The sequence below is a fragment of the Crocodylus siamensis genome, chromosome 4 (assembly GCF_052110815.1).
Source record: "Crocodylus siamensis isolate JL-2025a chromosome 4, ASM5211081v1, whole genome shotgun sequence".
NCBI classification, from domain to species: domain Eukaryota; kingdom Metazoa; phylum Chordata; order Crocodylia; family Crocodylidae; genus Crocodylus; species Crocodylus siamensis.
The window spans coordinates 144,131,103-144,144,076 of NC_143398.1; the positions used below are offsets into that span (position 1 = coordinate 144,131,103).

Genomic DNA, 12,974 nt, shown 5'->3' on the forward strand with positions numbered 1-12,974 from the left:
TCCCACAGCATTCTTGCAAGCAAGCTAAGGAAGTATGGGTTGGATGAATGGACTGTAAGGTGGATAGAAAACTGGCTGGATTACTATTTTCAGTGGGTAGTGATCAATGGCTCAAGGGCTAGTTGACAGCTGGTATCAAGTGCAGTGCCCCAGGGGTCAGTCTTGGGGCCTATTTTGTTCAATATCTTCATTAACGATCTGGAAGATGGGATGGATTGCGCCCTCAGCAAGTTCTTAGATGACACCAAGCTGTGGGGAATAGTAGATATGCTGGAAGGTAGAGCTAGGATTCAGAGTGACCTAGACAAACTGGATGATTGGGCCAAAAGAAATCTCATGAGGTTCAACAAGGACAAGTGCAAAGCCCTGCACTTAGGACAAAACAATCCCATGCACTGGTACAGGCTTGGGACCAACTGGCTAAGCAGCAGCTCTTCACAAAAAGACCTGGGAGTTACAGTGGACAATAAACCAGATATGAGTCAACAGTGTGCCCTTGTTGCTAAAAAGATGAACAGCTTACTGGTCTGCATTAGTAGGAGTATTGCCAGGAGATTGAGATGAGTAATTATTCCCCTCTATTCTGCACTGGTGAGGCCACATCTGGAGTAATGTGTCCAGTTTTGGGCCCCCCACTACAGAAAGGCCATGGACAAGTCAGAGAGTCCAGTGGAAGACAACAAAAATGGTGAGGGGGATGCAGCACATGACTTATGAGGAGAGGCTGAGGGAACTAGACTTATTTAGTCTGGAGAAGAACAGACTGAGGGGGGATTTCATAGCAGATTTTAACTACCTGAAGCGGGGTTCCAAAGAGGATGGAGCTAGACTGTTCTCAGTGGTGACAAATGATAGAACAAGGAGCAATGGTCTCAAATTGCAGCAAGGGAAGTCTAGTTTGGATATTAGGAAAAACCTTCTTACTAGGAGGGTGGTGAAGCACTGAAACGAGTTACCCAGTGAGATGGTAGAATCTCCATTCTTGGAGGTTTTTAAGGCCTGGCTCAAGAAAGCCCTGGCTGGAACGATCTAGTTGGGGATGGTCCTGCCTTGAGCAGGGGGTTGGACTAGGTGACATCCTGAGGTTCCTTCAAACCCTCATTTTCTATGATGAACACAGAGGATATTTGAGAGAGCAGTCCTGAGAAAGGCCACACCCCAACATAACATTTTCTTAGGCCTTTTTTACACTCTGAGTAACTGCTGTGCATTTGTGACCAGTTTGAGAGTTGCCTGATCCCGTAGAGCACATGGGAGGGATGTGTGTTTCCACAAGGCCCTTTTTCAGGTGTATTTGCGGAATCATGGTGCTGCACAAGCAGTTCCGTAGCAATGAAGTTTGGTGCCCAGGGCAAAGCCTGCAGTGGCAGCTTGCCTTTGCCCCACACACAGATCTGGGGGGCACCTACCCCCCATGCTTACCCAGAAGTGCACGCAGCAGCAGGAGCTGCCCTTCCCCTGTTCACATGCCTCACCCCCAGGTGAGCCACTTGCTCGTGGCTCCATCCTGTGTCCCGCCCCAGCTGGGCAGCACTTATTGGTGCCCCTTTACTTTGGTGCCCAGGGCAGTCGCCTCGCTTGCCCCCCACCTCTCCCCCCCACACACACACCCTTTGCTACAGCACTGTGCACAAGTGAGTTGGCATCAGTACATCCTGGAATACTTGGCTGCCCTCCCATGGTGCCTCAGTGAGAGAGTGCACCCACAAGCCATATGCATATGAAGCACATTAGCATGTGACTGGGTAGTGAACCTTGGGGGGGCTTCCTTTCATGCGGGTTGGTAGGGAGGAATAGGGCCAGCCAAAACTGGTTCCATAAGGACCCTATTTACCATGCAGAGAGTCCTGCTGAATGGTTAGGGAGAGACAACAGTGTTGAGACCTGTGGCCACCTGGGGGTCTGACCATGCTGTATAAACAAAGTTTGAAGCCAACTGTTTTGCAGGTGGGGTTGAAATATTAGAGAACACAGGTCCCGAGAAACATCCTTCTGCTGTTTGTCATCCCAGTGGTCTTCTACCCAGCAGGCCAAACAAGAGTGAGGGCAGGCAGGGCTGGTGCACTTAGAAACAAGCCACACTTGGGGAGTCAGTATTTTATTTTTAGTAATTTTTTTTTTTCCTGGCAATTGCATACCAAATTGCAGGGATTGCTATTTTCACAGGGTTCACAGAAACTGCTTTTTTTTTTCATTTTCCACAAAAAAACAAAATCGCCAAGAGGGTAGATCCTTACTCATCTGTAATGTTTACTCTTGCAGGGATATCCAGCGGGTTGGGATCACCCTGGTGGGTCACCAGAAGAAGATTCTAAACAGCATCCAGCTCATGCGAGTTCACCTGAACCAACTTGAACCAGTTGAGGTGTAACATGTACATTGTTCCCTCAACCACCTCAGGTTCCAGGAAGAGGCTGGTGGTTGAGAGTGGAGCATGCTACAAATGGGAGGAGGAGGCAGCATGGTGATCGCTGAAGACTGCTTGCTGTGAGAGAGTGGGTCACGAGCATCCGCTCCACCGGACAAAAGCAAACCTTTGCAGAAAGCTAACTGTGGTGCTACAGAACTAAAGAACTGATGGCATTTAGATGTGGGTGACACTGTACAAAGGGAGAGGGTTGGGGGGAGGGGGAGTTACTATAACATGGGGAGAAGCTGGAAAATACCTTGGATGGATGAGACATTCCTACCGATTCTCTGCCAGGTGATGTGGCCAAAAGGTCCCAGAGCCTCCAGCAGACTGTACCTACGACTGGAGCCCTTTGAAGCTCCATCGAATAAAGGCAACAGAAAGGTGTGCGTTCTTTTTTCCAAAAGAGAGTTGTGCTGCTATATGAGATTCTTACTAAGACAGGGGGCCTGGGGCTAGCACACCACTTGTTACTCCATGCTGGTGGAGAACCTGAGTGTGGGGATGTAGGGCATGCTGCAGAGTAGGCCATGAGGGTCCTGGAATTGGCTGGGCTGCATGGTCACGGGAGTCAGGAAAGGGGCAGAGAGGGCTCAGAAACGCATGCTATCTGAAGATGGGGATCAGCAGATCTCTAAGATCTGGCAAGGGAACAGAATCCCTTTTCTTTGGTGCCAGGGAAAGCAGGAGGTCTGTGGGTTTACATTGCTCCCATTTATGGGGTCAGGAGCAAAGAGGAGGGGTACTCTGCCCTGCTTTTTCCTTTTAACTCTAGGGAGGAGCAGAGGGCTCCGAGCCTAGGTATCAGTGAGGAAGGAAGGGGGACAGATGGCACTAGTTCCTTCTGCCCTGCGTTGGGATGCGGTGATGCAAGTTCCAACTCAACACCTCACCAGGTGTCTGAGACAGTAGGGGCATCTGGTTCCCTCCCTGCCCTGCCACAGATGTCGGGGAGGACAGCAGAGTGCTCTTGACCTGTTCTCTGTGGGGGCAGGGGTTCTTCCCTCCCCCTCACCAGCCAGCTCTCTAGAACAGGAGACAAAATGAACACAGAGTAGGGAAAGGCTGCACATGGAAGGCTTTATTGGAAGGAAATGCCAGCCTGCTCAAGTCAAACTCCGAACCAGCCACTGGATCAACATGGATCTGCTTAGATACCTAGCACCTTTCCCAGTCCCCCTGCCATGAGAAGTCAGCGCAGACCAATTAGACATGGCCCAGGCAGAGGAAATGATGAGTCCCAAGGTTCCAGCCCATAATGAGGAGCAGGAGGGCCACTGAGGAGCACCTGCCCCTGGGATGCCCCATAAAGTGCATTATCTGGCAGTACACAATCACTCCATGGAGAAATCTAAAGGAGATGAGTGGTGTCTCCAGCTGATGGCCTAGCATTTGCTGGGTGTTGCATGTCTGCCAAGAGTAAAGGACAAGAGCTGTGGGACCCAGGAGAAGCAATGCAGATACCCCTATCAAAAACTAAAGAGAGAGGAGGTTGAGCTCTACCTGACCTGAACATGGGGCTGAAATAGAAGGTCCATAAACATGACTCTTCTGCCCAGCTTTATGATAAGTCAATGGTGGGGGCAAGACAGATGGGGTTTCTCTGAGGCCTTTGTATGGCAAGGTCCTCCATAGTACCTGTCCACAGCACAATGCCACGTCCAATTTGAACCCTGTCCAACTGCCAGCCTCCCACGAGCAGCAGCCTTTACCCCACCTTCCCATACACTGCCAGCTGTATCAGGCCTGGGACCACGATTTGAACAGCACAGCTGTTACAACCATTAATCTGGTGCGGGGTTAAGCCCCCTGCGCAGCAGTGGAAGGCCGAGAAATAATCTGTGTTTGAAAGGCAGTGAAGACTCTTAATGTGGCTCAGAAAGGGGGTGGGAAGGCCCCCTCGACAGGGGAATGACTATATTAATCCCAATAAGATTCACAGTTGTAATAGTTCAAAGTCTTCAATGTGTCACAGCAGTAACATATATTAGCCTGTTTGCATCAGGGAGGAACGAGGGAGAAGGAGTTTAAATAAGAGTTAAATACAAAAAAAAAAAAAAGGCTGGGGTGGACCAGAAATGTACCTCAGCACAAAACCAGCATCAAAATAAAAATAAAAAGGCTTCCGCCTGGGGTTAGAAAGTCCACACCTGGAAAGTCTCTGCCCATCACGCTCCACAGTATCCCTTGGTGCTCAGCACACAGCCCCAGGCTTACATGCAGTATGCTCAACAGCTAAGCATGGATGGCCTGAGGGTGAGCCAGCACCTGTTGCTTCATAAAAACAGGCTCCATTGCATGAGGAGAAGCTCCAGTCACTGGCACAACTGTAGCAGAAGATACATCTTCCACAGCCTTCATGAGAGGGTGGTGGTACATATATGCACTAGTGAGCATATTAGTAAGGGTGAGGCAGGATGGTATAACTCCCTCTCCACCCCTTCCACCGCCCTCAGTCCATGGTGCAGAGGGAGTTAGCAATTCAGTTTGAATCCCACTGACCTCCTCCAGGCTGGGGGGAACACACTGGGTCATACATCAGGGGATTATTTCTCCATGCACACATCTACATTTATGCAGTGGGAAATGCAACCCATTTCTGAGTGTCACTCCAGGCATGGAGCCACCAGTACCCCACAAAAGGGAGAGCTGCTATGGAATGGGCAGCCCAGATGGGAATGTAGACAGGAGGACCGTAGCTACTGTGGATGGTGTCTGCGCCAGACCACATGAGCCTCCTCCACTAGCAAGGAGAGGGATCGCTTATCCTAAAGTAGAAGGTGAGCAGTTGCTCAAACATGGTAGACCTCCTCCTCTTCATCTTCCTTCTCCATGGCCAGATTGACATGACCCTGCAGCTTGCCGAAGGTACTGTGCCTCAGGATCTCCCAACCACGGTTAGAGCTCCTCTGGGATAGGGCTGGGGACACTGAGGGCGTGCAGTGGGACAGCTTCTTCATGTAAGAACCTTTTATGTGCCCGCTGTACTCCAGCTCTGTTTTGTTCTCGGAGTACTTGTCAAAGTCTTCTGTGATCTGGGTGGTAAACGCTGCTGCATAGCGGTGCATCTTGTGCTGCTTATCATCACGGCGATCTTCCACCCTGGGGGCAAGATGAAAGCAGCGGTGGTCAGGTCCCTTGCATCAAGAAGACCCCTCTTTTACCATTTTGACCCTCCCATAGAAGCGGAAACTCCCACAATGAGTGATACAAGGAAATGCCCACTGGAACTGCCTGGCAAGCAGAGATCTAGCCTGGTAGGCATCAGGGGAGAGGCTTCTCATGTACTCCTTTTGCTCGCAGGTCACTGAACCAGCTATGTGGGAGCGGCCCATACAAGGAAGTTTGTGTCCCTCCTTCCCTGGAGCAGGGGCATGCTGAGGTCAGAACGGAGAGCAGATGTATGCCTGATCCTCCACCATCTGGTCCTTCTAGTGGACAATGCATAATTAACCTGCGGAACTCATTTGCACAAGAGGCCAGGCACAGAGCAGCATCAGGCGTTTAGCTGAGTAATGAGAACAGGCACAATCACATTAGCAAGGCTCAGATATGGCAAAGGATGTGAACCCTCCTACTTCAGGGCACCAGCCAACTTCTCACTGGCTGAGAACAGAAAGAAACTCCCCTTCAGGGCAGGCTGTTTCATCATTTACCCATAAAATTGTTCCCTAAACTCACCTCTGCTGTGTGTCTTGCCAGGTGCTCTCACTGACAGGTGACTGGATCCACTCCAGGATGGTAACTCCTGTGTCCCACTGCCAGACAGCAGATTAGGCAAAAAGACTCCCTTCCTGTCTGGTTCTGAGGTGGATGGGGAGGGGAGGCCTAACTGTGAGTTGCAAATCTGTCTGCCTCGCCTCTCTCACTGAAGCCATGATGCATTTGTGTCCAAGGCAGGCAGGTCCAGAGCAAGCACTCAGCCTGGTTTTTGCATCTCGTCATGGAGGGATTCAGGGAAATTAATTTAGGTACTGTCTTAGCTGTACTGTACAGTCTGCTTCTTGCCTACCAGCCTAGGTGGAAGTGGACAGGTGTCAAGACCTGCAGCCTCACTTTGCCTCCTGGTGGCACCTTTTCTTTTCTGAGTGATCATGCAGTGCTAAGACTTACTGCAGAGCTCTGCGCTGTACCAACAGCTGTGTACCTTCTGTAAAGATCCTACAGACACACACACTAGCTCTTCATGTTGACACACGAAGAAAAAGGAAATCTAGGGAGAACGCTCCCTGTATGCTAAGGTACGTGGGACGTTCCAGGAAATTGGAGGGTCATGAAGAAAAGCTCAGAGGAGCTTGGCACTAATATGGTGTGGAGCCACGGCTCTTCTGAATCATGGATTGAAGCCCATGAAACCAGTGGTGACGTGTAGGGGGTGCACGTGCATCCCCTGAGAGCACCGGTGCACCCCCTGACAGGCCACGCTTGCTACTTAGGTGACAGGCAGGGCGGGGCAAGCAGGAGGGCCAGTGTCCCCCCACGAGTGCCAGCCAGGAGGTAGGAGTACCGTGGCACTCCCAGAAGCGACCACAGCCATTCCAGGAGTGGTGCGGCCACTTCCGGGAGCACTGCAGCCCCTTTGCAATCGGCTGAGGGGGGACCCCTGCCCCAGTTGGCAAGACTGGCCACAGGAGGACCACCTTGCCCTCCGGTCACTGAATGACTAAGGTGGCACCAGTCACTCATGCATGAAACTGATTCAAAGCTGGTGCCAAGTCTGTGAACTTCGGCAGTAATAGCTTACACCAGGTCTCTGTCCCTGGCCCACCACTCCGCTTGAGATATCGGACCTCCTGTTGCAGGATCTCAGTGAAGTCAGTGAGACTTGTGTACATAAGTGGAGCAAAAGGCTAGAAAGATTTGGGTTCAGAAAGTTCTGCTCCAGAGGGACTTCCACATGCGCAAATGTGCGCAGCAGATGCCCCACAAGACCCATTTCCCTTGTCCAGGGAGCACATTGGAAAGGGTGGACAGTGTCTAGGTTTGAAACTTTGCAGATCAGTGATAGACAATCTCGCAAAGCAGCATCTACATACCATGACTGGTGCACAGCACAGTGCGCTGCTGAAGCTCTACACCGAAGCATTAACCCAGTACTTTCCCTTACAGCAGTTCCACTCTGCTGCACTGTGCATGGGCCCTCCATGCTTGGAGCATGAAGCTATTCCACTTCAATGTTTCTTTAATTTGGTTCCATGAAGCTTATGTGAAATTTCTATACCCATTTCCCCAGGCTGTGGCCAGTCTGCTCTTGAACCTCCCTGGAGAGAAACTTCTCTCCCTTGTGACCTACTGCAGAAAGTGGAGAGGGGAAGACTCCAGGCTCATTCAAAGTGAAAAAAGCCAACAGCTTATTTATTGTCTGTACCAGTGGTGCTCAACTTTTCGGCCCCATGGGCCAGATGAGAGGCATGGGACTGATTTGCAGGCCGGATCTCTTGTGGGGTTGGGCTCACTGCTGCCTCAGCCTGACCTATGCCACCCCAGATCTGTGCACCTGAGCCACGTTATCTGGCCCATCTCCCCCAGGTCTGGAACTTTGTAGCAAAGGCATGGCAATTATGCTGCCCTCACTCCTCTACCACCAAATTTTTCAACTCCTGGGGAGTTTGGCAGGCCAGATGACACAGTTCCAGGGAAAGGTATGTAGCCCATGGGGTGGGGGTTGAGCACCGCTGGTGTACATGTCCCTGTTTGAACCATGGCTCCTGTTAGGCCCTATTAATAAAATCCAGACATGATGCTCCTGATTAACCTATGCAACATAAAAGGCAGGGACAAGTGGGCAGGAGGGAGGGGGACACATCCTACTCCCCTAGCCCCTGCTCAGCTTTTTCCATGGGGAAATGGAAGTGCATGGGCGTAAGTGTTTCCCTCCCTGACGCTCTCACGTACCAGCAGATACTCACTTGGCCAGGCCTGCAGAGTGCTGGCACTTATGGCCAGTCAGTGCAGCGCGATGTCAGGGCATAGACCTCTGTTTTTATTTCCCTTCAGAGAGCTCTCCTCTGCAAAGTGACTCAGTAAACACAGGGCCCCATTTATAGTCTTCCATTGACTCCAGATCAAAGGGGATCAGTTTACAAGGACAACACTGTTTGTTTATGCTGCCAACCCTTTAAACTCATCCGCTGAGAAAAAACACTCCTTCCAGCTCACACATTGGCACCAGGAATCAAGGGTCTGCCAGCCAAACTAGTCTTTGGTTACTCCTATGCCACCTACCAGGGCTCACACTCTCCTTCTGGTGACACCAGCACAAATGCATTGTTGTCAGTAGGCCCCTGCAGGGGCTGCCACTGACACTTAAGAAACCATTCGGTCAATGATGCACAGGAAGAAATATAACTGGGCTGGTTGGCTCTGCAGGGTGGAAGCAATAAGAACTGGATTTAGCTGCCAGTGGAATCAACATCTGGCAGCTACCGGAGTCAAGAGGGAAGGGCCATTTTTACACAGCAATTTTTCTAAGTAAGCCCACATTTCACTGTTGTCTTATCAAAAAAAACCCTTAATTACAGTAGATGCTTAATGACTACTGATATAATTAATGTTGCAAAACTGTTGCCATTACAACCTGCTGTTTTCACACGCTCCTAACTTTCAAAAATGATTCACCTTCAGGGCTGCAGTAATTTTCCAGACTTAGCCTCTGTGTGATGAAGGGTGCAGGGGGGAGTTGTTGTATTTTGGAAAGTTAGGAAAACATGTCTTCATTTGTTGTCAAGTTCAGTGCGGGGAGAGAAATAGGATGTAAAAACCCCCGAATGTCCCCCCTTCCTCCTATTATACATGTGATTTCACGGGAGACAGATGTAGCAAAAATGTCAGTGGTCTGAAACTTGGCTTGGATACAGCTTGCCTGGGAACTACTGTCTTTCCTTGACTGGAGAAATATTAATTTTAATTAAAAAATGTTATGACTGCATGCAAACTGGATCCAACACACCCATCAGCAAATTAGGTACCGGCTTAAAGATGCACAAGGCATGTGCAAACAACTTCCTAGCTCCGCATGTAGGGAAACCAGTGAGTTTACAATGTTTATCACTTGAGTGACTGCACAGATTTCCTTCAAATCTAGGATGCTTGCTAAAGTACCCTAGGAAATAAGTTTTTTAAGCCAACTCAGAAAACACTGGGTTTAGTAGTTTGAATGGAGAAGAATAGACTTGAAATTCAATGCTCTCTGTGTCCATCTGCGCATCACAACACTCATTAATCCCCAGTGTGAAATGCACTATGAAGTCAAGCATCCCAGACATCAGTGAGTCCCCTTTCCTTGTAGCAGGACTGGGCTCTGTGAGGAGGGAGATCACTCTGTGCAGGGATAAATCATGTTTTGCTGTTACCAGGTTGCTTATACATGTGCAGGGAAGTGCTCTGACACATTGGAATTACAGCGCATTGGAGCAGACTCGATTAATGTCCTCTGCTGGAGTGTGTTAACTAGCACACTCCAGCAGCCTCCTCATCTCATGTGTCAGCAGCCCTGCACTTGAATATGGCAGTGGGGGCACTTTACCTGAAGTTTGTCAAATGAGCTGTAAAGCACCCCACCATGATTTTGAACTGCAGGGATCCTGATTCATGAGACACTGCAGGCACTTTAATTAGAGCAGCTCTCAGAGCCGCTTTAATTAAAGCACCCCGCCCCATAAAAATGTGTGAAAAAGTTCAAGATCTCTAATGTTAACAGGGCACTTAAGAATGCAAGCCTGGAAGAGGCCCGCTCAGTCATTGAGTCCAGCTTCCTATTATGCTATGGCCAGCAAACACTTGACATAATCACTTTGAGGGGCTGGTCAAGCTTCATCCTAAGAGCAGTCAGGCATTTTGCCTTCATTACTCCCACTGAAAAGTTGTTCTAGAACCAATATGGTTTAATAATTTGGAACCTTCTCTTAATGTCCATCCTAGCCTTATCCATGGCCAGTTTAGACCCATGCCCTACTCTTGCAAAGCCGGCTCTACAAATCACTGATCATCAGTAAGAGGTGCTCCCAAGCAGAAGAGGGGCTGTTTAAGAAGGTTCAACAGTAGGACATAACTAGGAGCAAATGAGATAAAACTGGTGGGGAGGAGGCAGTTCAGGCAGCCTGTGAGAAGGCATTTCCACACAGTGTGGGACTGTGATTGTGCTGGAGCTCTACTGCTAGAGACACTTACAGGCTGGATTGCTCCCAAGAATGGAGGATCAGCTGCAGGTGAAACACAATAGTGGGTGGATGGGAGATAGACTAGATACAACTCCACAGGCCTTTTATATCACTGATTCTTATCATTCTCCCCCGGCTTCAAGTCAAAGCCCATCCCTTTTCCCTGTGAAATTACTTCTTTCATAGGGTGCTGCAGGTCAGAACAGGGGTGAGGGTGTTAATGCCATCCTGTTCCCTAGCAAGTTGGCACAGGGGTTCTTGCTATGGCTTTTTTTTGCTAGGAGCAGATCATATTTCACCTACGAGGCACAAAAAGTCCCTAAGTGCAGTTCTGTTTTATCCTGTTTGAGTCCCTGTAAAATGGTTAATGCAAAAAAAAGGATGGGTCCTCCTCCTCTCTGTTGTTGTGTGACTCAGTCTTAAGGGTGTGATGCTGGTGTTAACAAAAATAGATGCATTAATAGTTTTCCAGGGACTTAAATAGGGTAGAGCAGAAGCACTGTTAGGCATCCAAGTCCATGTAGATTTCAAATAGGTTTGATAAGACCTGTTTAAGCTAGCTAAGAAGGCTCACCTGAGGTACCAGCGGTCTCCCAGTCCATACTCCCGCCCACAGATCCCAGAGCGAGGCCAGAGGCATTGTGGAAGTTTCCGCTCCAGCATGACTGTTGTGGCAACAACCTGCAAAATGCAGAAAAAAAGAAAATGATGTTAGCAAAGAGGTAAGAGACACCAGAAGAAAAGCATCCATCTAGGAACAAGCCGCAGCGAGATCTCTGGCCCATGTGTAGACTCAGTATTTCACATAGTCACTTGTTATGAAGCACCTACACACATGGCTTAGTCAGCAAAGTCCTGGGCAGAAGCAAATTCCTTTGCAGTAGTTTATTTCCATTTTAGGATCCCCTCATATAAATACAGACACACACATGAATGCATGAGAGCCATTGCTAAGAACTCCACTCTCCCCTCATGGGACGAACCCACAAGTCTCCTCATATGAGAAGGACTCCCAGAAGCCAAATTCATTCTCTCCCAGGTCACATACATACACTCCCACACGCAGGACCCCCAACCCTGCCCTCTCCTGCCTCACACAGAGTCTCTGCCCATGTATTGTGACTATGCACCGCCCTCACCTGAGCTCTCCACAGCTCATCTCGCTCATGAGCCACACGCCAGTGAGTGTCCCCCATCATGGCAATGAGCAAATTCAGCATGAGGAGGGTGGCGATGACAGCAAAGGCAGAGTAGGTGATGCCATACATGAAAGGCAGGTCCACTTCATAGTTGGCAGGGCCATCAATGATAGTGAGGAAGAGCTCAAAGGTGCTAAAAAGTGCCATGGGGTAGTTGTAGAAGTGTCCTAGTTCATCAGGGTCCTGGGTCTGGAAGATGATGTAGAAAGCTAGCAGAGAGAAGAAGTGGAGGAAAAGTGAGAGGAAGGCTCTGTTTCCACTGCCTGCTCCACCAGCTTCTGACAGCCTACTTCAAGTAACGAGGACAGAATCCAGCCCAAACACTGTAGCATGGTGGCTACCAATCCCAGGTGAACACAACCACTCATCCCAGATGCAGGAAGGCATACCCTGTCTTAATGGCTCTTTTGTGCACCCCACAAACTGTGGGAGTCACAGCACACTTAAGACCTGAGTGCAGTCCAGGGCTCTTCTTGCTATGTTCTCACTTCATGATGCATCCACAGATCACATCATCAGACTGAGTTAGCATAAAATAATCATGGCAACATCAGGCTGGGATTACTTATCATGACAAGGCAGGTACTAATCTGGGGCCACTCCACCCAGATCATGCAACATAGGACATCTTAGCGAAGGTCTGAATGACACCATTACTGCCTTTCTTCTGCCTGCTGCCCCCATCTGGAGGAGATAGACACGTTCATCCTGTCTGAGATGTTGCTACTACTCTAGAACTGGGCTCAAGGCCCATCAGTCCCTAACTCTTTTCCTCCATGTCCACTTGGCTGAGATCCCACAAAAAGATTACCTTCTATGTAACTAAAGCTGTGACTTCACAGGCAGGTAATGTCAGCCCATGAATGAGAAGATAGGCTGGCTAAGACTGAGGGAATTCACTAGGAGAGGAGATAGAGAAATGAGAAGAAAGGAAAAGCCAGGAAAAGGTGGAGACAAGGAAAATAAATAGCAAGGAGTAGGAAATAGAGGAAAAATACAACAGGCAGGGCCTCAGGTCCAAGCAGGCTCAGCAGTACATAGGGAGCTCCAAAACTTCTCTTCAATCCTAACTCATGAAGGGAGTTAGGGTCTGAGCAGCCCGTTCCTGGCAGCTGCTCCATAAAGCCCTGTCCCTTACATTTCAAGATCTTCCTCCTCACATTTCTACTATCTTGAAACTGGGTTTGTGCTGTTCCTTATAGATTC

The 12,974-nt window shown here is 49.3% G+C and overlaps 2 protein-coding genes across 2 annotated transcripts in view; one reads left to right on the plus strand and one right to left on the minus strand.

Annotated features, from left to right (window-relative positions):
• The window catches only part of LOC149866686 (ephrin type-B receptor 5), a 118,443-nt gene extending 115,830 nt beyond the window's left edge, over positions 1-2,613 (plus strand). Inside the window, exon 17 of the mRNA XM_090044015.1 lies at positions 2,263-2,613. Within this exon, the coding sequence (XP_089900141.1) occupies positions 2,263-2,371 (109 nt within the window). The 3' untranslated portion in view covers positions 2,372-2,613. The remainder of the gene's footprint in view (positions 1-2,262) is intronic.
• A 310-nt stretch (positions 2,614-2,923) lies between these two features.
• The window catches only part of LOC149866687 (transient receptor potential cation channel subfamily V member 6-like), a 66,162-nt gene continuing 56,111 nt past the window's right edge, over positions 2,924-12,974 (minus strand). Inside the window, exons 13-15 of the mRNA XM_090044016.1 lie at positions 11,709-11,977; positions 11,144-11,250; positions 2,924-5,512 (exon numbers count right to left, since the gene is read on the minus strand). Of these exons, the coding sequence (XP_089900142.1) occupies positions 5,203-5,512; positions 11,144-11,250; positions 11,709-11,977 (686 nt within the window). The 3' untranslated portion in view covers positions 2,924-5,202. The remainder of the gene's footprint in view (positions 5,513-11,143; positions 11,251-11,708; positions 11,978-12,974) is intronic.